Here is a 27,220-nt window from a genome sequence, read left to right on the forward strand (position 1 = left end):
GGCGAGGCACCCCGAGCAGAGGCTTGCAGCTAGTCCTCACTTAGGCAGCATTTCACCTGACTGCCCATCTCTGGGAAGGAGGGTCCACCAGGGAGCAGGTGCCGAATGCCCCAGTGCTGCAGTGGCAGTGGAGTGACACAGGACACCTGCCACTTCCCGGCGGTATGCTCTGGGCAAGTTACTTAACCTCTCTGAGCCTCAGTTCTCTCCTCTATATGACAGGGAGGGCGTATGTAGGAGGTTTAGCACAGACTGAGCTGCAGTGAGGCCAAGGAATGCTGTCATTCCTGGCTGTTTTGGTGATCACGGCCTGACACTCCCTTGCAGTGCTTTCCAAATCTAGAAGCCACAAAAGGACAGCTCCGTTCAGTTACATAAAAACCAACATGTCTACAAGGCAGAAGCCCATAAACAAAGACAAAGCAGGGGGCAACTTGCAAATCACCCTGCAGACAAGGAGCTGACCTCCCTGGTGTATAACAGATGCCTACAAATTGGTAAGAAAAATAGCAACAGGTCAGGAGACAAATGGGCAAAGGACAAGAATGAAGGGTTCTCACAGAAGGCAACGTAAATGATCTTAAGTGTTTGAGAAGATGCTCGGCCTCATACTGTAAGAGAAATGCAAACTGAATAACCACTTTCCTTCCTCTCAGACTGGTCGGTGGGGCTATGGCCAGAGGACATACAGCCTGAGGAGGGCAGTGTGGCAAAAGTGCCAAGACTGTAAATGGGAGTGCCCTGACTCATCCCTCCATTCCTAGGAACCGTTAACATACTTGACACAGAACAATGCAACGCTATGCAAAGTCATCTAGTGCTGTGTGGACTTTAGCATGAAAAAGACTGAGGAAATCTCGGGGCGCCTGGGTGGCTCAGTCAGTTAAGCGTCCGACTTTGGCACGGGTCATGATCTCATGGCTCATGAGTTTGAGCCCCACATTGCACTCTGTGCTGACAGCTAGGAGCCTGGAGCCTGCTTCAGATTCTGTATCTCCCTCTCTCTGCCCCTCCTCTGCTCTCTCTCAAAGATAAATAAATGTTAAAAAAAAAAAAAAAGAAAAAAGAAAAAGACTGAAGAAATCTCAATGTCCATGCACAGGATGGCGGACAGATGGGGCTCTGCATAGCCCTATGGAAGGTGGGGGCGTTTTCTGTGCTGATGTGGAGGCCTGTACATGTGGGGAAAGCAGAGCAGGGACAGGGCTCCCGGGCATTTCCCAGTATGCAAACTCCCACCATCCTACAGAGACAGACAGACTGGACACCTTTGTGAGATGTGGTCCAAGGAGGAATGTCAGCCTTAGATCCAGATGAGGACCCTGAGGCTCAGACAGTTGAGTGACTTCAGGATCCCAGTGTAGCCTCTACCCAGTGAAGCCCCAAGCCTGCTTCCTTCTGACCTTGGCTTAGCATCACCTCCTCCCTGGAGCCCTCCACCCCCACAGCCCAGGTGGCCAGCCGCCCCTTGCCCACATGCACAAAGTGCAGGACCCTGCACTTTGACCCCACGTCCTGGCCTGCCTCTCCTCTGCAGCTCTGGGCTCCATGTCACTGTGGTGAGAAGGGCTTACATGGGACTCTTGGCTATTAATGCCCCAACTTTAGGGAGGGGACCCCTCCGCCAACAGACAAATCCTGTTTGCCAACAGACAAACCCCTGGCCACTTGAATCAGGCAGAAGGACCCTCCCTCTGGAGGAACACCAGGATCTCCCTACGAAGACGGTGCAGGGCCCCTCTTGCTTCCTTGCCTACCTGACCATCCACTAACCCGAGCAGTCCAGCACGATCGGGGCCGGGGATGACCCAGGCATGGAGGGAGGGAGCCCCTTACCTGTCGCTCAGGTCTGTGCGGCTCCATCAGCTTCACCACCTGTCCCTGTTGCACCAGGATGACCTGGGAGTCCCCGAGCCAGGCAACGTGCAGGGTCTTTCCCGCAATGAAAGCGCACACACCCGTGGTGCCACTCTGCAGCCGCTGAAGGGAGAGGGCTGAGGGTGAGCCATGTGCTGGCACTGTGGGCCCAATCCTGTCCAGACTGAACGACTCCTGCAATAGTGCTCAGTCAGATAAAAGGAACAGACTCCAGAAGTACACAGGGCACAGTCAGTCTCCTAAGGGTTATGCTGCATGACAGGAGAGCACGTCCTGTGTGGTCCTGCTTATCTACAACTCTGGAAAACACAAGCTCTATTGTCTATTACGTCTGAAAGCAGAGTGGTTGTCTGGGGAGGGTGGGGTGACAAAGGCCGGGAAGAAATTCTTTGGGGGTGATGGGTACATCCGTTATTGTAGACAAATGCTAAAACCTATCCAATTGTACACTTTATTTTTATTGAACCAACTGTACACTGTATATTAGTAATATGTGCAATTTATTCTGTGTCAATTTCATCCCAATTCAGCTATCTTAAATTAATAATACACTTAATTTAAATACTTGCTTCAGTGAATCGTTATTTTGGGAGGTGGCCCAGAGCTCCAGGGCCTTCCTCACCTCCCATAGGTGACAGTGACCAGGAGGTCTGAGGCATGTCAGCTTTGCACCAGGCTCCCACTTTGTAGTTTTAGATGCTGTATGGTTTTCTGTTAAGATGCAAAGTCTGGGGGCACCTGGGTGGCTCAGTCGGTTAAGCGTCCGACTTCAGCTCAGGTCACCATCTCACAGTCTGTGAGTTCGAGCCCCGTGTTGGGCTCTGGGCTGATGGCTCAGAGCCTGGAGCCTGCTTCCAGTTCTGTGTGTCCCTCTCTCTCTGCCCCTCCCCCATTCGTGCTCTGTCTCTCTCTGTCTCAAAAATAAATAAACGTCAAAAAAAAAATTAAAAAAAAAAAAAAGATGCAAAGTCTGGGGGCTCCTGCGTGGCTCAGTCGGTTAAGTGTCCAATTTCTGCTCAGGTCATGAATTCACGGGCTGTGAGTTTGAGACCCACGTCAGGCTCTGTGCTGACAGCTCAGAGCCTAGAGCCTGCTTTGGATTCTGTGTCTCCCTCTCACTCTGCCCCTCCCCCACTCATGCTCTGTGTCTTTCTCAAAAATAAATAAGCATTAAAAAATTGGGGCGCCTGGGTGGCGCAGTCGGTTAAGCGTCCGACTTCAGCCAGGTCACGATCTCGCGGTCCGTGAGTTCGAGCCCCGCGTCAGGCTCTGGGCTGATGGCTCAGAGCCTGGAGCCTGTTTCCGATTCTGTGTCTCCCTCTCTCTGTGCCCCTCCCCCGTTCATGCTCTGTCTCTCTCTATCCCAAAAATAAATAAAAACGTTGAAAAAAAAATTAAAAAAAAAACAAAACTAAAAAAAGGGGGCGCCTGGGTGGCTCAGTTGGTTGAACATCAGATTTCGGCTCAGGTCATGATCTCACGGTTCGTGAGTTCGAGCCCGTCAGGCTCTGTGCTGACAGCTTAGAGCTTGGAGCCTGCTTCAGATTCTGCGTCCCCCCCCCAGCCTCTCTCTGCCCCAACCCTGCTTGTGCTCTCTCTCTTTCAAAAATGAATAAACATAAAAAAATTTTTTTAAAATAAAAAAAATAAACTAAAAAAAAAAAAAAAAAAGATGTAAAGTATGGCTTTGCTGATTTCCATTGAGGCCCGTGCTTAGAGTGTCTGAGGACAGTATACCCCCTTCTAAGTCTCCCTACGAGCCATGTCAACTGGGGCACATCCTTTAAGCTCTCTCAGCCTCAGTTTCTCCAAGTCTAAAATGGACAAAATTTTAGTAGCTACCTCATGGGGCTGCTAGGAGGGCCCACAGAATTTCTGCATTCTGCATGTAAGGTTCAGTGGGTGGTTAAGTTCACAGAGGAGGGGCTGGATGGCTTCTTTCAGAAACAAGTGCCTCACCCCTACATGGTTCTAATTCCCAAAGAAAGAATATACCCAGTGGACACCAGCAGCTTGCCAAGACTCTGCCTGGGTGAGCAAGGGAAGGTATTAATCATGGGCTTTCTTTTTTGTATTTTCCTTTCTTTTTAATTTTTAAAAAATGTTTATTTTTGTGAGAGAGAGCGCACATGCGCACGCACGCGCACACACACACATGCGGGGGAAGGGCAGAGACAGAGGGAGACCAAGGATCTGAAGCAGGCTCTTCAGGCTCTTTGCTGGCAGCTCTTCAGGCTCTTTGCTGGCTCTTTGCTAACCATGAGATCATGACCTGAGCCAAAGTTAGATGCTCAACAGACTGAGCCACCCAGGCACCCCATATTGTATTTTCTCATGCTTTGACAAACTGGGGTACTTGCTAATTCTAAAGAGTGCCTGTCCCAGGACAGGAAATGTCTTCCCCCAGGGATGCAACCTTCATGTACGAGCCAGCTGGTCTGAACCCACTTCCTCAACCATCTCCTCTGTTTATCCCATCAGGCTGCTTCCCCTGGCCTGGATGGCTGAGGACTGCCCCTGTCTGTAGTCCAGAGTCCATCAGGTTATTCAAACCATCCAAACTTGTGACTTGCCTGCTCTGCCTCATCCAGGCCCTTCTGTGAGGCCAGAGCAAAGGCTCCGGTCATGCTGTGCTTTCTCCCTCTGCCTCCCGACCAATCCTGGTGCCCCACCCCGCCCCCATGGCCTTGCATGGTGTGATGTCTCCTCTTGGGCACTGTAAATAATAAAACTCTTCTTCCAAGGCTGGTGTTTGTGCCTGTCACCTTGCCATCCCTGACTAAAAGAGAATCCTTGGCACATTTTAAAATAGACTGACCTTCCCTGTGAGGCCTGCACACCCACCAGTGGGGCCAGGCATGCAAGACCAGATGCATGCTTTATGCGGCTTTTATTCAAATGGAAAACAAGCCCCCTTTTACCATAAGAATGAAGTGATTTGATTGCCAACAGAGTTTAGTGAGGACCTTCTTTTTTTTTTTTTATAATTTTTAAAAATGTTTTATTTATATTTGAGAGAGAGAGAGAGAGTGTGAGCAGGGGAGGGGCAGAAAGAGGGGGACACAGAATCTGAAGCAAGCTCCTGGCTCCCAGCTGTCAGCAGAGCCCAATGTGGAGCTCGAACTCAAGAACCATGAGATCCTGACCTGAGCAGAAGCTGGATGCCCAACCCAGGCGCCCCTAGTGAGGGCCTTCTGACACCACCAATTGCTTTGATTTCCTTCCTTTGGCAAGGGCTGGGTCTCTCTGATGCTAATGGCTATTGGCCCCAAACTGCACATGAGGCCCATTCACTGGTTCTCACCTCTCGCTTGGCTTTCCAGAGGAACATCTCATCTGTGTGCCGGAAGGCTTCTCTGAGGGCTCCCGCGGGGTCTGTGGGCAGCTCCGGCTGGTGGGCCACGTTGGCGTGCACATGTACAGCAGCATACCTTGCAGCGTCCACCCCTCCATGGCCATCAAACACAGCAAAGTAGGCTCGGTCCACGGGGTCCTGGTAGGGAATGCAGTGGGAATCACACTGACTTCGCCCTGACCAAGGCTGTGACCTGGCCAGAGGCTTTGTCTGGGGGTAGAGTCCAGGTGCTGACTGGGGTGGGTCTGGAAGAATCAGCATGGACTCTGCCATCAGATAGGTCAACCTGACTCAAGCATTAGGAACTGGAAGATTTGGAAAAGGACAACTCTCTGGAGTTGGTTTCACCTTCTATACTGAGTTGCTGGAGCATAAAATGAAGTGCGATGTACCAGCGGCTCCCAGTGCTGGAGATAGAGCAGAGCCCAGTAACTGTGAGTCTGGGGCAAATGAGAGAATCCTGGGGCCTCCCCTTATAACAGATTTGGGCAGACCATTCCCCTTCCTCAGTCCCTTAGCTGGGAAAGCAAGGTGGCCACGGTTGGTCTGGCCCAGAAGCCAGACGATGGGACAATGAATAGGACTGATGGGACGATGAATCGGGTCTCTCAGACCTCCTGGGAAGTGCTCTGCCTCACCTAGCACCTTGGCCTTCAGATGACAGCTACAGCCGTTACTCCTGCTTCGGCTCTGGCTAGCAGCTCTGATGGGAACCCCAGGTGGCCCCCACCCCCTGCACAAGGACTCCTAGGCTGTTCTGCTTGGGGGCCAGGAGGTGGAAGACTAGAGGTGGAGCACTCACAGACAGGCCAAAGAGCTGGTTGAAGGCAGGAAGGCACACGTGCCGGTCCTCCATTTTGCGGCGAGTATTCCGGATGGCATGGATGGAGACCAGCCACTGCCGCTGAGGAACCTGGGCACTCGAGGGCACCTGCTTCTGCCACTGGCTGCATACTTCCCAGAGCTGGTTAAAGAAACTTCGCGCCAGGCCCTTGGCATCCAGCACTGATGGGTATAACAGAAGACTATTAGGGAAGCACCAACCAGACCAGCTGGGCTCCACTCGCTCTCCCTGCCACCCCTTCCCTGTGGCCCCTTTGGCTCAGCAGACAGCCCCCACCACAGGCTTGCACAGGCCCCATAAGCCCATGAACCCCTGGAGCATTCCGGCCTAGTAACAGGCACACCAGCCTAGTAAACTATGTGTGACAGCCTGTGTCATCAGCAGTGAGCAGTGTCTGGTTTGGCAATATGCACAGGAAGGAACCTCCTGTCCCACAGTGAGCAACTCCACTCGTGGGAGCCCACCCCAAGGAAATAGCCGGAGATGCAAGGACAATTTAAGGATGAAGTAAAGAATCATTTACAATTGCGTGTTAATTAGAAACACTATGTATCCAGTGACAGAATAAATTACATTCTATTCTCTTGATGAAGAATTAAGCTGCTATTAATCATGATTTTCACAACTAAACATGCAATTGCCACATGGCCCAGCCACCGCAGCCCTGGGCTTTTATCCCAGAGAAATTAAAGCTATGCTCACAGAAAAACCTGTGAGCCCCAGTCAGTGTTCCCAGCAGCTTCACCTGTAATAGGCGAAAACTGGAAATGGCCCAGATGTTTTTCACCATGTGAGTGGGTAAATTTCAGGACATCATGCCATGGGATACTGCTCGCAGCAGGAAAGAAAGGAAGGAGCTATTGGCAGGTCACAGAAACCCGGATGGATCTCCAGAGAAGTATGTGGAGTGAAAAAAGCCTATCCCCAAACTTACGTATTCTATGATTCCATTCATAGGCATTCTTGAAATGACAAAATTATAGAAATAGAGATTAATGGTTGTCAGGACTAGGGACAGGGCATGGGGTATTAGGGTGGCCATAAAGGGTAATGTGGGATCCTCATAGGATGAAACTGTTCTGTATCTTGGCTATGTCAAGATCTTGGTCATGGTACTTAAAGTTTTTCAAGATGTTACCATTGTGGAGGGACTGGGTAAAGGATGCATGGAATCCCTCTGTGTTCTTTTTTTTTTTCTTTTAATAATGATGGCTTGATGGTTATTCTTTTATTTATTTTGAGAGAGAGAGAGAGTGTGAGTGAGCACAAGCCGGGGAGGGACAGAGAGGGAAGGAAAGAGAGGATCCTAGGCAGGCTCTGTGTTGACAGCGCAGAGCCTAATGCAGGGCTCGAACCTACGAATAGTGAGATCATGACCTGAGCCAAAATCTAGAGTTGGATGCTTAACTGACTGAGCCACCCAGGCGATTCCCTCTGTATTATTTCTTACAACTGCATGTGAGGCTACGGTTATCTCAAAATAAAGTTTAATGGAAAATAATTACAGTGTGAAACAAAAATGGCCTTTTAGAGTGTGTGAGCACGTAAAATGCTTATGTCATGATATTAAGGAAATGAGAAAAAGAGAACAGAAAATCCCACATACAGTTTGATTGTGAGGACATGAAAAAGCCTTTAGCTGCTTGGACTCGGAAAATAAAATGCAGGAAAGGCATACAATCAAAATGTCAGCAGTGGTTGTCTGCAGGTGGTAGCTCTGCCTGTGAGGCTTTTTTCTTAAGAATGCTTTCTTAGTGCCTTTTCAATTTTCCATGACAAGTGTTAGCCCTAGTAATCGTTTCAAAATATGCCCATAAATTCATTGATGCTTTGATTGGGAGCCCGGTTTCCTTTCCCTCAAGCATGGGCCTTAGTGACCTGCTCCTAGTAAACAGAATAAAATGGAAGTGACCATGACAGCTTCCTAAGAGACACTGTGGCTCCCACCTTGCATGCTCTCTCTCTCCCTGTCTGTCTGTGTCTCTCTCTCTCTGTGTCCTGGTGAATCACTGGCCCTGAGGGAAGCCGGCTGCCATACTGTGAGGATTCTCAAGAAGCCCTGTGGAGGGTCCACATGGTAAGAACTGAGGCCTCCTGCCAATAGCCAAGTGACTGAACCACCTTGGAAATGGAACTTCTGCCCCCACTGGTTGTAAGCTCGTGACCACGATCTCCTGAGAGACCCTGGGCCAGAACCACCAGCTCAGCTGCTCCCAAACTCCAGACCCACAGAAACTATGGGATAATAAATGTTTAAGCCACTAAATTTTGGGAGAATTTGTTATGCAGCAACAGGTAACAGCTTCTACAACATGGCTTAAAAAAAAGTGGGGGCGGAGGCTCAGTGGCTGACTTGGTTGGGTGCTTGACTTGGTTCAGGTCATGATCTCATGGTTCATGGTACTGAGCCCCTTGTTAGGCTCTTCCCTCACAACGCAGGGATTATATGTCTGCCCCTCCTGCTCTCTCTCTCTCAAGGTAAATAAATAAACATTTAAAAAAAATCCTATCTAAACCTGTTTTCTAAAGAAAAGATTAACAAGGAACAGGTCCCAAGGAAACCTCAGGTGACATGCCTCAGAGACTGTTCATTTCCACATGTAAAGCCCTCCTGGGACTCCTGCTGGCCCAGGTACATGCAGCAGGTACAGGTGAGTCAGAGCCAGTCACCTAGGAGGGGGGGGTTTGAGGGCAGACTGAGGAGTGTCGCAGGTCACACGTATAGGACTTGGGGTGTTGGAGAAGAGCTCCTGCCCAAAGGCAGTGGCTATAGAAGAAAAAGAGAGGCAGAGACAAGGTGGGGGGGCAGAGAGGGTCTGAGAGCACAAGAGGCTACGGGAAGACACATCTGAGGGAATCCATGCACCAAGGCGGGGGTGTCTAGAACTGGCCACTGCCACCATACCCAGGACACAAGGGCCATTCAGGTGTCTGGCAAGAAACGGGAGACTATCAGGACTGGACTGAGGGGCTGTGGGTACAGGAAGGCTCAGCTCAGGGAAGACAGGTCCACATGCACCTGGCCCAGTGAACCCCCTGCCAACAAGTCAGGACCGTCATTCAGCTGGACTGCCCAGCGCCACCTCCCCCAGTCTCCTCCTTCTCTCCTCTGCAGATGGCTATGCTCGTATGACTACCTGAGCTGTTGGGCTCCTTTCTTCCCCCTCTGGGCTCTGCTTTTATTAGGCCTGAGACACCCAGGGAGGCACAGGGCGCCGTGTACCCTCTTGCCTTAGGTTGTCCTACCATTTCCGTCAGCGTGTTTGAACTTGAATCTCAGCTTAAGCAAAGGCAATTACCACTGACAATGATAAGCAATGGATAAGCAATGGGAGGTTCGGCTGGCTCACAGACTCCTGATGCCACTGGCAGGAGATGCCTGCTTGTCTGGCTGAGGGCCTCATCCAGGCGCCCATAGGACCTGCTCACTGGGGAGGGGCTGGCTGGCGTTCCCACCTGACACAGCTACAGAGGTCTTAATCATATCTCTGTCCTTGAGCAGTGATGCTTATAACACCTGCCATGATGCCAATTTTGCATGAATGGCTTCGAAATGATAGACTTAACTATGTTCTGCTCCAGTGACAGGGATAGCTGATCAAGACCACAGGCCCAGGCCTGCGTGGAGGGTGGGGGCAGTCTGTGATTTCCTCCTACATGGGCCCCTCCCTTCTTCACTGGCCTGCGGGAACCCCCAGGTGTAGGGCGCTGCGGGTGCCAGCCACCGCCTGGGGCCTTCCTGCCAGCAGGTGGCGCTGGTTTCTTGCCGGGACTCTTGGGTGGGGCACTCCCTTTGTGGGGCTGTGTGCCTGCAGGCTTTGCAGAGGACAATGGCTGCCTGTCACTGTGGGCCTCGGTCTCCCGCAGCTCCCAGGCAGGAATGCGAGGCAATGCTGGGATGGAACGTGGGCAGGGAGCCAGGGAAAAGGCAGGGCACACGGCTGAGGAGGGCTTGGCACCTGCTGAAGCGAGAGGCCGCATGGTTTTCCTCTTTCTCCCCGGCCTGTTCTTGGTTTGTCCTCAATGCTCGTGCTAATGCTAAGCTTAAAGTAACATAGGTAATAAATACGTGACCTGATGGAAGTAATTATATGCAATATATAAAGAGACAGAATCAGCAAATTGTACAGTAGTCTCCCGCTCCCATCTGCTTGCCTTCCGTGGTCTCAGTACAGGCAGTCAACTGTGGTCTGGAAGATGATCCTCCTCCTGATGTATCGTCAGAAGGCCGACAGTGACCTAACGCTACCCTGTAATGCCAGGTCATTCACCTACTTCATCTCATCATGTAGGCATTTAATTATCTCACACCAACACCAAGAAGGCGAGTATAGTACAGTAAGATATTCAGAGAAAGACCACACTCATACCACTTTTATGACAGCATATCGTTATAACTGAGTATCAGCTATTGTTGTTAATCTCTTACTGTGCTTAGTTTATAAATTCAAGTGCTCATAAGTATGTGTGTATAGGAAAAAATGCAGAATGTATAGGGTTTGGTACCATTTGCGGTTTCGGGCCTCCCCTGGCGGTCTTGGAATATATCCCCCTTGGGTGAGAGGGGGGATCCTACTGTATTAGGAAAGTGAAAGAAAGACATGCAAAATAAGAGCCCTGACTGTTTCTGGGTTCCTCAGGCTGGGCAGTGTGGCTTGGGGCCCACCCTGCTAGCCAGTCTCCCAGGAGGAGGCAGACAAACAAGCCCCATCGGCCCATCCCCAAGCCAGCTTTCAGACACTGCAGTCTCCACCTGACTGGGTCCTGAGTTGGATCGGCCCAGGCAACGGGCCCAAGCTCTGGCATTTTCTACCAGCTGGACCCTGAGGCCGCCCCCAGCAATGGCTCACGTCACCCTCCTGACTCCCACGCCACCCTGGGGCAATGTCAGCTGAGGCAGAAGAGCAAGTGGGTGGCTGAGTTACCACCTCAGTCTCCTCCCATGTAAAACGGGAAAAGCGTTATTCATCTCCTGAGCTGTTCTGAAGCTCAGCTGCCCTCCCTCTGCTGACCTTGTGCTGGTGTGTTTTCTCTGCACTTCCATTCTGCCACACTGTCATGAACACATGTGGCCAGCGCTGCCCTTTTGTGGCCCTCAGCCACATGCTGCCTGAGACCACCCCTCTAGCAGCAAAATAGGAAAGGCTGTGGAGCCCAGGTGAGCCCTGACATCTCCCAAACTGGCACTCCCCTGAGGCCTGTCCCTTGTCTGGCTGGTGAGTCTGTCATGGGCTAAGCCTCCAGGCCAGGGAGGGAAGAGAACTCACGGGTCACAGGGGCCTTCTCTTCCTCGTTGTCATCTTCCTCCTCCTCCTCCTCCTCCTCCTCCTGTCTGGGCAATTTCCTGAATTCACAAAGGTCCATCTGCAGCAGCTGGGAAACCGCCTCATGGGCCAGACATGAAGCAAGTGGTGGGGGAGCATTCCTGGGGACAGGAACAAGAAGTGAAGTGGGGCTGGCACTTCAGCAGAAGCTAATACCCCAGTGCCTACCCGACTGTTCCAGATGAGAGACCTCCTTTCCACTCAGGGGGATCTGCCGGAGGTAGTGATAACTGCTCGCACCACAATGTGCAGCCGCAAGGAGCAGGTCAGCCTCCGGGCCTCAAGGAGCTGGATGGGACATCCACTCAATGCCATTCATCAGGTCCCAAGCTACACCAAACATGGGTAGGGCTGGTGGGGAAGAGATGTGTCTGCTGGCCCCCGTGACCGGGCCGGACAACTGCCCAATATCCAGACTGTTGACAGCTCATGGTCACCAATACCACCTGGGGACCTCTAGGGTTTCGAGTCTTATGGGTTGAATTGTGTCCCCCCAAATTCATATGTTGAAGTTCTAACTACCAATGCCTCAGAATGTGAGCTTATTTAGAAACAGATGCAATTAAGTCACACTGGAGTAGGGTGGGTCCCTAATCCAGTAACATACAGGAAATTCAGACACAGATGCACACAGGAAGAACTCTATGCGGAGATGAAGGCAGAGGCTGGGGTAATGAGCCAGAAATCACCAGAAGGAACCAGCCCTGCTGATACCCTGATCTTGGACTACAGCTTCCAGAACTCTGAGACAACACATTTTTTGTGTTTAAATTGCTTGGCCTGTGGTGCTTCTCATACCATGTCCATGGAAAGCCTTCCATGACTCCCCCATGTGTAGGGGTCAATCCCCTTGGTGTCCCTATACCTCTAGATGCATCCTGACCCCAGAATCTGCCTCCCCACCAGTGGGAGCCCTTCACAGGCCAGAGGATGTGTGCTCATCCTTGTGTGTCTGTTCTTGAGGGCTGGGGGGCAACGCCCAGGGTAGCCAGCAATTCTCTGCTGGGCAGATGCAACTGGCTTTCCCCTAAGGGCAACCACTTCCCAACAGCCAGACAAATGGGTCACTTCTCTTTGGGGGCTGGTTGTCCGTGGTGTGTCTATAGATGGTCTTAGGAATCTACTGGGATGAATTTGTGATTTAAAAGGAGAAGGTGACTCAGGGGAGAAGCCTCTGGAACTGCCTTTAGAAAACAACCAGCCAAGACATGAGAAATGAGTTCCTCTGCTGTTTGGGGATTTCCTGCTAACTACTGGTTTTCCTTGTTCAAGCAGGGAGAAGGGGCGTTGCTCCCGGGGAGGTGGTGCTGTGACTTCCTGCAGGCCTGCAGAGGCCACCAGGGTCAGGGAAGCAGCTTCCAGCAGTGGTGACTCAGACAATGCTTGGCCTCAGGCCACAGGCCTCACTGCCTGGATGCACTGTCCACCCCCATTCAGGGGTCATCTGCCCGTGCACCCTCCAGGCCCGTGGGCCCTGTAGCAGTCAGAGCTCCTAAAGATTCCAGAAGGTGCTACAATGAACAGAAGGTGTGTGCAAGACCTAGGTACCCAAGAAATGCTCTAGTCTCACTTGCCTGCCTCAGGATTTTCAAGTTTGCAGTCTAGTAGCAAAGACAGAAATGCAGATGAATAATTATAGTGTAAGGTACAAACTGCCTGGGGACCTGAGACAGGATACAGAACCGCTAACAAGGGGGAAGACAGGATATAAATCATTGCACCCTTGAACTTGGTGATCTGACTTCCTAACAGTCTCATGAATGACACCATTTACAATCTGGAAAAACGCCATGTGCCACTATGCTTAGAGCCCCTTACACCCAGGGGCCTGCACACCAGTGACAGGAACAGGAAACAGACGGACAGGAGCCCACCAGGAAGCTGCCAGGAACGTGCTGTGGGGTGTTCCTGACAGACACAGTGTAGACAACACGTGACCACGTGTGTGACTATCGGGTCTACACAGGGAAGAAATACTAGAAAAGGATGAAAATAACTGAAGATAAATCCCTTAAGATGACTGGAAAATACATGCCTTTACAATATTACGTTTTTGTTTTAAGTAGGTTTCGCGGAGCCCAACGCTGGGGCTTGAACTCATAACCCTGAGAGCAAGGCCTGACCTGACATCAAGAGTCGGATGCTTAACCGACTGAGCCACCAGGCATCCCCACAATATTATGTTTTTTTTTTGTTTTTTTTTTTTAATTTTTTTTTTTCTTTTTTCCAACGTTTATTTATTTTTGGGACAGAGAGAGACAGAGCATGAACGGGGGAGGGGCAGAGAGAGAGGGAGACACAGAATCGGAAACAGGCTCCAGGCTCCGAGCCATCAGCCCAGAGCCCGACGCGGGGCTCGAACTCACGGATCGCGAGATCGTGACCTGGCTGAAGTCGGACGCTTAACCGACTGCGCCACCCAGGCGCCCCATATGTTTTAAAAGTGTTTTAAGATGGAATTATTAGGGGGCTTACAGGGGCCATGACCCTTGGCCTCTCCCTCATGGCTAATGATCTCAGGCCTACTCCACCATCCTGCTAATTAACAGGGTGCCTGTTCAACACCTGAGCCCAGGCACTGCCACTAGGGCCTCATGAGGTCCCATGTCACCTCAAGCAAGTCCTGCTTTTTTCCTCCATGTAGCCTGAGACACATGGCCTCTGACATAACTAAAACTCCCTCACCCCCATGGCCCTGCACCCTGCAGACCCCTCCAACTGACCCCTGACTTCTCCAGCTCAGGCCCATCCCTAGGCAGGAGGGCTGGTCACTTGCTCCTGCCACTGCCTGGCTGCCCTCCTCTTCCTCACCCCCTTGCATCTCCATCACCGCAGAGCAAAACCAGCCCTACCTTCCGGGATTCCCACCCCTCTGGGCATGTCCCTCCTCTCTGTTCTTCCCTCCACACACCAGCAGCTGACTGACTGTTCACACTGGTAGCTTGTCCTTCTTCTGACTCTGAGCTACTAGCCTGGGGCTCTCTCCCGCCTCCATCCCCAGGTCACTTTCTCTTTATCCCTGTGGATGTGTCTTCATCCCTGGCATAGCAGGCACTATGCTGGTGCTCTCACTCTCCCCAGGCTCTTGGCTCTCATGCAGGGGCAGCCGGTGTACCAATCCTCCCTGGCTTGCATTTCCCCCCCGCAGCCCCTAAGCCCTCACAGAAGTCCCAACGGCTGCTGTGGGGACAGACCTTGTGGCCCTGGGCCCTGAGGGAGGCAGAGCCCTGGGAGCCCTCCTCTCCCCTCTCCAGACTCTAGCAACTTCGGCCTACTACATTTCACCAACTTGCTTTATGCCACCTGCCTCTAAAATATTTCTTCAAAGCAGAACGGAACAAGCCAGTAACACCCTTTGCACATGCCACACCCTAAAGGGACATGGTCACCGGGCATGTCTTCCTGAGCTCTGTGGGCTGTGGGACTGTCAGGGTAGACACGGGCCAGCTCACACTGACCTTCACGCTCATTGACTCAGGCTCCCACCCCATATGCGGTGAGCAAGAGTCCTGAACTCTGCTGGATCCCACCAAGCAGGCCCTCAGGGCAGGGTGTGTGTGCAGGGATAGAGCTGACCTGCCACAAAGGAAGCATGCTTGGGGACACTAAAATAAAATGCCAGTATGCTGAGGCCAGGTGTGTGTCCCACTTTAGGGGTGACACAGTGACTAGGGACTGTGGGCCCAGCCCCTGGGGAGGGAGGAGGTTCACACAGATGCTGCATGGCCTACTAGCCCTTACTATCTGTTTCTTTCTCCCTTCAAATCTGCTAAGCTTGCTGTGTCTCATCTCTGCGCCTCAGCTGCCACCTGTGAACAGCAGACAGTACAACCTGGTCATTGTGGCCACTGGCAGAGTGGTAGGCACACGGCCTGGCCCTTGCCCACCCTGAGGCCTTGGCCAGTCTCTTAACTCACCTGGCCTTTGCCTCCCCATCTGTGAAATGGGACAGAAACAGGATCTGCTGCACCTGTCATGGGTTCAACTGTGCCCCCCCCCCAAAAGATATGTTGAAGTCCTAACCTGCAGTGGCTCAGAATGTCACCTTATTTGGATTTAGGGTCTCTGCAGGTGTAAGATGAGGCCATACTGGAGCAAGGTGGGTCCTAAATCTAATAAGACCGGTGTCCTTATGAGAAGAAACCCAGACACAGAGAGAATGCCACATGAAGACAGACACACGGGGGGAATGCCATGTCACGATGAAGGCCAGACTGCTGTGATGCATCTACAGGTGAAAGAATACTAAGTCCTGCTGGCAAGAAGCTAAGAGAAAGGCCTGGAACTAATTCTCCACAGTCTTTGTTTGAGAGAGCATGACCCCGCCGACACCTTAATCTCTGACTTTTGGCTTCCAGAACCATGAGAATATACATTTCTGAATACTCTGGTTTCTCTTCAGATCGCATAAATCTTTCGCCTTTTACTAGAGAATATACATTTCTGTTGTTCTAAGCCACCCAGCCTATGAGTTTATGATGACAGCCCTGGGAAAGCAATGCAGCACGGTTATGGGGATGGAAGAGGAGGCAGGACATGTGGGGTGAGTGGCAGCTGAGGTCAAGTTCAACACATGGCACATGCCAAGCCCCTTGCTCCCATCCCGTGTGGTCCCCTCCTGGCTGGTACACCGCTTACCTGCTGCTCAGGAAGCCCATCGCCAGCTCGGCCAGCTCACCCTCCACCTCCTCCTGACTCAGCACTGTTCCTGGGACCTTCCATGGCAAAGGGCTCTCTGGGCTCAGTGGGGCTGGGAAGTCATGGAGGAAGGCATCCAGGAAGCCCGGGATCTCCTCTGCCATTTGGCTGCTCTGCTGTGGGTCTCCAGAGGCCATGTCCACAGCATCCCGGGGGGGCTCTGCTGGGGTTCCGGGTGATCTTCACTCTGAGGAGAGATGTGAGGGTCAGCAAACACAGTGTCCTGCTCTTGGGGTAACTGTGCCCTCACCCCACAATGTTGAGTGTGTGGTGCCTTGCTTTCTCTCCTTTACCTCGAAACATCATATGGCAGGTACTACACCAAGCCCAGGGCCTCAAGGCAGAAGGGCAGGGCTACTGGCTTCACATATAGTTCAGGACACCCAAGTAAGTGGGAGCAACGATGCTGATCAGTGTCCTGACATGGGTCCAAGAGGGGATACTTGGGAGCCCAAGAGAAGGAGACAGAGCTGAGATCAGAGGCCACATGGGTGCCCTGAAGGAGAAGTGACAGAGAAGGAAGGTGTGTTCCTGGTGGAGGATGGCTGGCATGGCCAAGGGCGGGCAGCAGAGGGACTCCGGGGCCAGGCCATTGAGGCAAAAAAACACAACAGGTAATTCAACCTGACCCTGGGACCTCAGGAGCCAGAAGGTGAGGAAGTGATACCATCAGGTCTGTGAGCATAGAAGAGAGAAGGGACATCAGTCAGGGGAAGAAAAAAAAAGAGTCTGGACAGTGCCAGGGCCGACCCTGGGCTGTTTTGGACATGGACAAGAGGGGGAGTAGGAAGGGGTCCCAGAGGCTGCAGGGCACCCCAGGGGCGTGGGCAGGACAGAAGCCAGGAAACATCTGGCTTGGGGACATCTGTGATGTGTTTTCTCCAACAGGAGCAGTCCTGGGCCTCCTAGGCCCTGGCTGAAGGAGAAGCACCAGGGAGAGCCCAGGCTGCTGGGTACTGGGCACTGGCTCCCACCTGTCAGGCTCTTCCTCCCTCATCCTCAGGAAGGCCAAGGGCTTACTAGCTGCCAAGCCATAACAACCTTGGGAGCCAGGATGAGCCCCCATTTCACAGAAGGGAACAGTGAGGCTTGGAGAGGGGCAGCCCTTTGACAATGGATGGTAGGGTCCAGGAGGGATTCTGGAGCCCACAGTCATCACCACCCTGCCCAGCTCTTCTCCCACGAGGGCCTCACTCACTCATGGATCCTGCCCTATTATCCTCCCCAAAGTGGGCCTCCAGCTCCTCTCTCCCAGCTCAGGACCTCCATGCACTGCCAGCCCATCTTCTTCCCTTACCCTGCCCCCTTGGGCCAGCAAAGGCCTGTCTATCAGACTCCTGCGTGGCCCGCCTGGACTCCTGCTTCTCATGTTCAGCCCTCTAGACTCAAATGGGTCTGGAGCCTGTCTTCTGGCATACACCCTTCCCTGTTCACTCTCAAAGCCCCACTTCCTACCCCACATCCAGGTGTGCCACACCCTGGCCACACAGGCACCTGAGCCCACCTGAGCATAGGTGCCTGATCTCCAGGTTTGTGAGTTTGAGCCCCACGTCAGGTCCTGCGCTGACAATGCAGAGCCTAGTTGGGATTCTTGGTCTCCCTCTCTCTCTCTGCCCCTCCTCTGCTCTCTCAAAATAAATAAACTTAAGAAAAAAACCCCAAAAAGCAGAAAAGCACAGGGTGAAAAGGAGAGGGAAAGTTCAATGTCTAATCTGGGAGAAATTTGGCGGGACATGGGAGGTAAACAAAAAACAAACAAACAGGGGCACCTGGGTGGTTCAGTCAGTTCGGTGTCTGATTTCTGCTTAGGTCATCATCTCCCAGTTTGTGAGTTCGAGCCCTGCGTTGGGCTCTGTGCTGATAGCTCGGAGCCTGGAGCCTGCTTCGGTTTCTGTGTTTCCCTCTCTCTCTCTCTCCTCTCCTCAGCTCATGCTCTGTCTCTGTCTCAAAAAGAAATAAACATTAAAAAAAATTAAAAAACAAACAAACAAAAAACAGAAAATCTCTCTCTTTCGGAGACTTGTCAAAAGTTGACTTTTTAAAGTGGCCACAGAAATAATATAGAAATGAGGGCACTTATGATGGAAGGTAACGGGGACAGATTTAAAATCACTGCCATTCTTCACGTTTACTTACAAATAGACGTAAGTACAATGTGACCCCAGGTTACAAAAGGCAAACAGGTAAAAAAAAAAAAAAAAAAAAGATGGTCAAAGAGAAGCAGAAATCAAGACAAGAGCAGGTCGGAAAACTGTATTCTAACCATAAAGGTGAGACTTTGTGAACTGGGAAGATCAGAAAGGGCTGGGAGCCTTGTGGGGGGCGGTGAGGGTCAACCGGGGAGAAGGCAGGCTGGCAGAGCCGCACAGCACAGCAGAGCACAGAGAACCAAGCGGAGAAAAATAAGAAGACTGTGTATTTCCCAGCAGCCTCTGACACCCTCAGGCAGAGAAGGCGGCCAAGCCACTTCTGCCAGCGAAACACCTCTGGCCTGTTGCTTAGCGGGGAGACAAATGTGAGTACCGCAGAGCTGCCCTCAAGCAACAGCCTGCACCCCCACTCCTCCTTCATGAAATGCCTTCTGCCTCCTAGCAATTCCGAGCCCAGAAACAATACTCTTACAGGCACTGGAATCTTAGGCGGCACAAAGAGAGAGCCTCTTAAGTATATGATTAAGACCAAAATGAGAGGAGGGCTTGCTCGCTAACCTCCCCAAAATGCACAGGAGGGCCCTAGTTTGAGACACTCCCTCCTCCCCCGCACCCCCCCCCCCCCCCCGTGTAAATAAAGCACAGAATTCGAGACCCTTCACCTGCCACCTCACTTGCCAGGGGGCATTTGCTCAATGTTCTGGAATGCAGGAACCTCCTTGGGATGCTGTTTTCTGTGCCTGAAGTCCCCTTCCCCAGAGCCTGCCCCTTTCCCTGGGGGCTGGTGGCCCCTCCTCTCTGTCTCTGCCCCATGCCCACTGCCCCAAGCCCAGGGTCAGGCACAGGCCTGGATGGCAGCCTGTGACATGCCTGCTGAGTTGGGTAGGGGTCAGGGGTGAGTGGGGACGGCAGCACGGGCGTGACAGTGCTTGTGTGCATGCTTGGCCTGTATTTGCCAGGGTGTGACTGGCTTATTCCCAGGGCCTGCGCCAGCTGCCCTCCTTTGTTAGACAAGCGGGTGGCCCAGAGCCATCCTCCCTGCTGAGGACCAACCAGGCTTGTCTCTGTATCACCTGGCTGAGGCAAGGGGCCAGGAGAGGAATCAGGACAGGGCTTTCCTTCCCTGGGGCCCAGCTGGGGTAAAAGTCAAGAGTAATTTCCTTCCTTGTCCTTCTTTTTTTCAACAAACTCCAAATCTGTGATGTCTGCCATACATACATACATACATACATACATACATAAGCAAAACAATCCCTGCCCCCAGGAGCCTAGGGCCGAAAGATAAAGGCATGAAGAGGGCAGGAGGGCGAGATTCCGAAAGTAAAGGGGGCCTCAGAGACAGCCCCAGTGCTAGGAGGGGCAGGGGACGGAGCTGTGGCCCTGAGCTCTTGCAGGACCACCTGGAGGGGGCAGTCTCAGCAGCCAGCTGGCAGGTGGTGCAACATGAGCCAGAGCTCTGTTGGGCGCCCTGACTGCGTGCACTGGTGAGGGGTTCTGAGGAGGGGAGCTCGTGCGTAAAGTCTGTGCAAATCATTAAGGCCCAGGGGTGGGCATGGGAGGAACACTGGGCTACCAGCCCCCTTGTCACCTGCCTCAACCAGACTGGGCACACTTGGCCTATGGCCGGGTCCTCGGGGCTCCGGGAATGACGCTGCTCGTCGGCTGGCAGCCGCGGAGGCCGGCATAGGTGCCGCCAGCCTACATCTGCCAGGGGCCCGAGGCTGCCAGCAACAATGGCAGTCTTCCTGCATCTCCGTCTTTTTACCTCCCGGCAACCTGTTGTCATTAATCCCCCTTTACAGGTGGGGGTTGCAGCAAAAGAACCAAGTGAGTTGTTGGAAGTCCCTCAGTGGGGTTCACACTCAGTAGTCTATGGAGCCTGGCCCCTAACTGCAACAGAAACCCTGCCCACCCATCATTGGTCACCAGCCTGGGGATTCAGTCCCTCTTGGCTTCCCTTCTTTAATTTCTGTGCTCATCACCCTGGTCCAGCCCCTCATCTCCGAGTTCCTGTGCCTTGTCTCGTGGCATACCCTTTTGCCCCTCAGACCTCTTTGATCCAAGCTCTGCTGAAACTGTCACACCTTTGAGTCTAGCACACGGTCTTCCATGTGCTAGACCCCAAATAAAAAATACTTATTTTCCTCTAGTTTATCAGTTTTGACTCATAAGCTCAACTAATGCATATGTGTACAACTGCATTTTTCTAGATCGTGTGGACAAAATACTTGAGAGTCCTGCTTGACTTCAGGAGGTAGGAGTAATGCAAAAAATAGCAATCCTTAAGAATGGAAACTGCATCGTTACAAAGTATCGCCTTCATCTTTAAAAACTTGTCTGTAAATGGAGAATTTTCTTTCTTTATTCCTAAGCAACCGCGGGGAAGAATATGGTGTCAATTTTCCAGATCCTTTTCTACATACATGACATTTTTCTCTTTAAAAAACGTGGTAAGGGGCACCTGGGTGGCTCAGTTGGTTTGGCGTCCGACTTTGGCTCAGGTCATGATCTCATGGTTTGTGAGTTTGAGACCCGCATTGCGCTCTGTGCTGACAGCTCAGAGCCTGGAGCCTGCTTTGGATTCTGTGTCTCCTTCTCTCTCTGCCCCTCCCCAACTTGTGCTCTGTCTATGACTCTCAATAAATAAATAAATGTAAAAAAAAAATGTGGTGAAATATACATGACCTACAATTTATCATTCTACCCCAATTCTTAGGTTTACGGTTCTATGACATCAAGTACATTCACACTGTTGTGCAACCACTTTTTACAGGTGTTACTTTCTCTGTATTGAAGTCAGGAAGCCCACCCCTGTCTTCTTGGGTGTTATCATGGCCCTTTGTGCAGGGAACCTGGCAAGTGTGACGGCAGAAGCAAGATGCTGGCTGCCTTCTGCCACTGCCAGTGGGTGGTGTAGGCTGAGATAAGCAGCCTGAGGACTGGCACCTTCAAAGAGGAAGTTAAAACATTCTTTGGAGAACAGGGATCAGCAGAGAAAGGTTTTTAAAGACAGGGTTGGCCTCAGGCAATATCTCAAAAGGAATTCTACAAATGAACTTGTATAGAGGTTTACAACTTTCAAAGTGGTCTTCACATTGGTATTTGTTTTGATACCTCTTGCACAACTAGGCTGAAAAGTACATGCTGTCAGGCCACACTGCGAATGAAGAAATAGGCTTGGGGAGGGTAACAACCCACCTAAGGTCACACATGAGGAAATGGCAAAGCCGGACTCACATGGGGTCTTCTGATGCCTTTTGTCACTTTCAGCTCAGTTGTAGGAAGAAAAGAGTGAGATTTGACAACAGGCCAGATATGGGCATAAAGGGCAGAAGTGAGCTAGAGATGACCTCAGAGTGTTGGCCCTACATTCTATCTCCCATGGTGGGAGTACAGCTTGGCCGACAGAATTTGTCCCAGGAAATACCATAAGGACCTGTGTTCCGCTGGATGGAAGGCTGTGGGGGAGGAGTCCATCACCATCAACCGGTCCTCACTATGTGTTAGGTCCTGCATTAAAATCTCTACAATCAGGTGTCATTTCTCCCTATTGCACAGAGGTTGGGAAGCTTGGGTGAGGTCACACAGCTACCAGTGGTGGTGGAGTCCATCACCTCCCTGCCTGAGATTTAGATTTCACACATCTGGGGCTAAAGTTGCAGCAGCCCAAGGATTCCCTTTTATTAAAACACTCACTTTAAATACACTTGGAAGAGGGCCATGGGTGGAGGCAGGCCTTGGGGTAGGGGCACGTGGGCAGAGGTGTGGTCTGGCAAAGGTGCAGGGACTGGTGGGGTAGGGGTCAGGGCAGTGGGTCCAGGCCAGATGCTCCTAGGAATGGGAGCTCCGTCCGGGCAAATGGGGGGCACGTCACCCCTCAGCATCCATTCCGCTTCACCGCCCCCAGTTCCCACCTGGCCTTCGGCTCGGCCACACCCCCGTCGGCCCAATGGCCCCCCAATTCTACATCCTTGTCTCCCCTGCTCTCCAATTCCCTGCCTCGAGTTCCTCAGGCCCCCAAGTGTTCCCTCCGCTCTTCAGCTTCCCTACTCGGCCCCTGAACCCCTTGGGTCTTCCCATCTCGGCCTCCCTGCCTCCCCAGCTCCCTATTCCGCACCCTCTGGTTCCTCAGCGCCTCGTTTCACCCCTATATGCCTCAGGTCCCCACCTGAGCCTCACACCAGCGCGGTCAGCCCTCCGGTCCCACGTCCCCTTCCCCCCCCCCCCCCCCCCCCCCGGGCTCCTCATTCCCCAGACCCCAAGGGCCTCACCTGCTACTCCGCCACTCCGGACCCCGAGAGCCGCTCCTAGCCGGCCCCGCCCACTTCCCGTCCCCCGCCGCCGCGGGCTCCGCGCAGGCGCAGTCGGACGGCGGGCGAGCGGGCGGGGTCAGGCCTCTGCTGCCCCCTGGTGGCCTCGCGGCCCTTTCATTACAAGTGGTGAAGAGCAGCGCCGCAACCAAAGGGTCGTGCGGCCACGCAGCGTCCCCCCCCCCCGCCCCCCCAATCCTGGATTCTGGAGCAAAAACGCTCACCAGCGAATTGTTTCACTTCTCGAGCCTTGGGTTGCTGGGTAGACGGGGGAAAGCAACACCTACGTCACAGCGCCCAGACTTTAAGCAGCACGTGTTGTCGGCGGCTGGTGAGTGGCAGAGCAGGGTCCGAGACTGCCCCGGGGTCCGCGGACCACCAGGCCAGGGGGCACAGTGCCTGGGGCCCAGCATACTTTTAGCGGTTGTGTTAGTTTCTTATTGCTGCTGTGACAATTACCACAAACTTAACACAAATTTATTTATTTATGATTTTGGAGATGAGAAGTCCGCAGAGCTCTCAATGGGCCTTAAGTTCCTAGTGTCGGCAGCATGCGTGCCTGAATTTCTGGGTGCTCTGGGGGGAATCCGTTCCTTAGCCTTACCGATTCTAAAGACTGCCCATTCCTTGGCTGGCAGCCTCTTCCATCTTCAAAGCCAGGAACATTAGGACAAGTCCTCACGCTGCCACCTCTCCGACTGCCTCCTCTGATTCCGTTCCATTTTTAAAGACCCTGTGATGACTTTGGGCTGCCCAGATGATACATGGATAATCTCCCTATTTTTTTTTTAATTAAAAAAAATTTTTTTAACGTGTATTCATTTCTTGAGAGATACAGACAGAGCACGAATGGGGGAGGGGCAGAGAGAGAGGGAGACACAGAATCCGAAGCAGGCTCCGGGTTCTGAGCTGTCAGCACAGAGCCCGACACAGGGCTTGAACTTGAGAACTGCGAGATACCTGAACCGAAGTCTGATGCTTAGCCACCCAGGCGCCCCTCCCTATTTTAAAGTTAGATGATGTGAAACCTTCATTCTGTCTGCAACTCTGATTCTCCTTTGCCATGTACTCTAACATCAACACAGATTCCAGGTATGAAAAGAAAACATGGACATCTTTGGGGGTGGGGCATTTTTCTGCTACCAAGAGAGGCCCATGAAAATGTTTTCTTTTAAAGCTAGAATAAATGAACTTTTAGATCAAAGAAAATGTTTTAATATATGATGTTAATATATTCATCTTTATATCAATGCATTTGTAAAGTATAATTTAAAAAATTTAATGGGGGTGCCTGGGTTGCTCAGTCGGTTAAGGGCCCGACTTCAGCTCAGGTCACAATCTCACGGTCCATGAGTTTGAGCCCCGCGTCGGGCTCTGGGCTGAGGGCTCAGAGCCTGGAGCCTGCTTCCAATTCTGTGTCTCCCTCTCTTTCTGCCGCCCCCCCCCCCCCCTGCCCCGTTCATGCTCTCTCTCTGTCTCAAAAATAAACATTAAAAAAAAAATTAAAAAAAAAATTTAATGGAGCAAGGTCTCTCAAAAGTCATACTGCAGCCCCACCTCCTTGACTTCCTGGTCCACATACGGGCCTGTATCCTTCCCAGGAATTAGGGTCTCTGGGATGCTTCACTAACAGGAGGGGTTCAGTGAAGCAAGGAACCTTGGAGAACTAGCAGTTGGCTGACATGAAAGGAAGCCATTTTGGGTGGGGGTGAGTCTGAAAGGCAGGGTGTATTTAGGTGGAGAAAGCAGGGTGGGAGAGGGGCGCTGGCTCATCCCATTCTCCTGCTTAGACCCTCCTAGATCCTATAACCCCCTGTTAGTGTGGTGACCCCAAGAAAGCTTGAGGTTACTTTTATAACTTAAGACCTTAGACATGTTCCTTAGCTCAGCTGAGCCTGTTTCCTTACCAGAAAAGTGGGGACTACAGCAATATAGCAACCACACGATCTGATGGGGTCATTGTGAGTTGTGAAACCCTGAATTGGTGTTTCTCATAGTGTGTCCACACATAGTGTGTCCAGACCACTGACATCAGAATGACCATGGGGGGGAAGTTTGAGAACCATGGCACAGGTGAAGTGGTGCATGGGACAGGACCTCCTGCACTGTGAAGTGGGGTGCCTGTGAAAGCTGGTTTACCTGCAATCCTCTTCAGCTGGGGCCCATGTTAGACTCTTTGGAGCACTAATTCTCTTCAAGGTCAGCGGCTTAGAGATGACAGCAAAGTGAGGTAGTGCCCCTTGCACTATGGAGCTGGCCCCATAGGGGCACGAGACCAAGGCATTGCCTGTGAGATTACCTGTGCCCTGTGGCTTCTGTCAACCTCTCCCTGTCTGCATTCCATCATGCCTCAGCTTCTGGCTCTTGGCTTTCAATCTCTTGAAAGCAATCTTTCAATGTCACCCACCCCACCTAGCCACTGAGTTTGAGCTCTGCTTCTCTTACAAGGCTGCACCCCTGGCTTAGGTGAGCAGACCACACAGATCTCCCGAAGTGTTCAGCCTGGGTGTTCCTCCCACCTCTGCCCCCTGTGACTGAACCCTCTCTTGGTCCCCAAATGACCATTATTCTGGAAACTCACCCTAAACCCTCTACTCCCCTGCTATAGGACCTCATGTGTCTACAGGTAGTTATACCTACCCCCTCCTCCTATCTTCCTGCCCTGTCCCTTCACACATTGCCAGACTCATCGTAGAGATGGGGTGACATTGCTCTTGGGTTTTCAAACCATTGGTGATGCTGTGACCTTGGAAAGAAGTTACAAACCCTTACCCCTGACTGCCTAGGGACCCCTACTTGGCTTCCTATTTCCAGCAGTGCTGCTTTCTCAAAGGGGGCTCTCAGAGCTCCCTTGGTTGCTGGTATCTTCAGGTCTTTGAGGGCCTGACTGACGATGGAGGGTAGAGGGGGAGTGGGTTCACATCTGCAAGTCTGTGGTGCCTTCTCCTGTCTAGCAGCCCTGGAAGGGATGCCACACTCAACTGAGCAAATGCTCATGGTGTACCTCATGACAATATGTACTGGTCTCAAAGTGACAGGAATGGGTGTTGTCAAGGGCAATGGTCTGTGTCTAACCAATTCAGCCAGACAACCAGGCCCTGCTTCTGTGAGCCATGCACAAAGGCCTGGTCTACAGGAGTTCTGCCCCCTGCAGCCCCAGAGCAGGTCAGCCTGAAGCCACTGAAGCAGGTCAGCCACCTCCCTGACCTCAAGGGCAGGAGGTGCTGTCTCAAGGAGCACATTAGGCTGTTCTGGACGGAGTGGGCCTCATCTCTTCCTGTCCTCCTCGCTCCTGCAGCCACCTTGGAAGTAGCAGGAGGGTTGGATGCTGTTGGTTGGTATGAGATGAAGAGACCCAGAAGGCAGACTCCAGTTTCGAATGCCAAGGAGATTCATACACAAGGGACAATTGCAGAGAAAAATGAATGAACCTTTTATGATTAGCCCTGTTTGGGGCTGAAACCTTAGTGCAGAATTCTAGTAAGGAAGGAACAGGTGGTTTGGGCTTAAAGCCGAAGGTACAGTTTCTGTCCCCCTAAGTCCCTCTGGCCATTTACCTGGGCTGCTTGTGTGTGTGTGTGTGTGGGGGGGGGGGGGCTCCTAGAGCAGAAGGGAGTTGGGTCACCTTCCCACGGAGAAGGCCCTGGGTCCACTCACTATTGACAAGGTGGCAGAGCAGTCAGAGCCCTGTGCCAGGGACACTATCCACTAGCAGATGTGGCCTTGTGAGTGCCCCAGAATCTGACCACAGCAAGAGGGGAGGGAGGAGGAACACCAGCATTCTGGAAGCACCTCTTTCCCTGTGACACTATCCCAGCAGCCATACTACACCTTCCTGGGAGCCTGCCTCCAGGGGCAGCCTTCCAGATGATGATGTGTCACCATGTCACTGCCTATTCTCTTTGAACTTCTTGAGTGGTTTCCCAGTGTTCCAGGGACACGAGGAGTGGCTCTTTGGGATCTCCCCAAAGAGGGAGGCTGGAGGGTGCAGCATTTGCTTGGAATGCTGGGTGAAGTCACAGGTGTATTCACGGAAGCTCTGCTCAGAGCCTTGTTATATTCTAGTGTGAACTGTGAATCTAGTACCCAGATAGACAATGTGCAAAATAGTTCTGACCCGCCCTTCACGAAGGTGTTCCACCACACAGCTTGGAAAGCTATTTTTCCGAGCTCCCATGTTGTGGAGCATGGGCAGGAGTGGCATATTCAACATGTGGTTGCCTAATGTGAGTGCTCCTCTGTGGGGACTGGGGTGGTGGTGATGGGGCACAGGAAGGACATCAGGCGGAGGGCAGCCCACAGGGCTGTTTGGTTTATGGATTATTTTCTAAATCACGCAGATGGGGGCGCCTAGGTGGCTCAGTCGGTTGAGTGTCCGACTTTGGCTCAGGTCATGATCTTGCTGTCTGTGAGTTTGAACCCCCGCATCGGGCTCTGTGCTGACAGCTCAGAGCCTGGAGCCTGCTTTGGATTCTGTGTCTCCCTCTCTCTCTGCCCCTCCCCCGCTCATGCTCTGTCTCTCTGTCAAAAATAAATAAACATTAAATCACGCAGATGGCTTCAGTGGGGCTCCCTGCAGTTCACCCTGGGAAGTGACTGGCCTGCCTCTGTTTGAGACAGTAAAGGCTTGAGAACAGGAATTGGAAGAGGCCCTGGGAGGC

General features: G+C 52.2%; 1 protein-coding gene across 3 annotated transcripts in view; it reads right to left on the reverse strand.

Moving 5' to 3' along the window:
• PPM1F (protein phosphatase, Mg2+/Mn2+ dependent 1F) overlaps nucleotides 1-22,626 on the reverse strand; it is a 30,648-nt gene extending 8,022 nt beyond the window's left edge. The window contains exons 1-6 of one of the 3 annotated variants that reach the window (XM_040464692.1): nucleotides 22,521-22,626; nucleotides 16,040-16,286; nucleotides 11,345-11,502; nucleotides 6,036-6,238; nucleotides 5,183-5,371; nucleotides 1,837-1,980 (exon numbers count right to left, since the gene is read on the reverse strand). In XM_040464692.1, coding sequence (XP_040320626.1) covers nucleotides 1,837-1,980; nucleotides 5,183-5,371; nucleotides 6,036-6,238; nucleotides 11,345-11,502; nucleotides 16,040-16,236 — 891 coding nt within the window. In that variant the 5' untranslated portion in view covers nucleotides 16,237-16,286; nucleotides 22,521-22,626. Of the gene's footprint in view, nucleotides 1-1,836; nucleotides 1,981-5,182; nucleotides 5,372-6,035; nucleotides 6,239-11,344; nucleotides 11,503-16,039; nucleotides 16,287-17,868; nucleotides 17,919-20,710; nucleotides 20,726-22,520 lie in introns of those variants that run through there. The other 2 variants (XM_040464693.1, XM_040464691.1) reach the window with 2 other exon arrangements.
• Nucleotides 22,627-27,220: the final 4,594 nt, after the last annotated feature.

Source organism: Herpailurus yagouaroundi, unplaced genomic scaffold (genome assembly GCF_014898765.1).
Source record: "Herpailurus yagouaroundi ecotype Mexico unplaced genomic scaffold, PumYag 490, whole genome shotgun sequence".
NCBI lineage: Eukaryota > Metazoa > Chordata > Mammalia > Carnivora > Felidae > Herpailurus > Herpailurus yagouaroundi.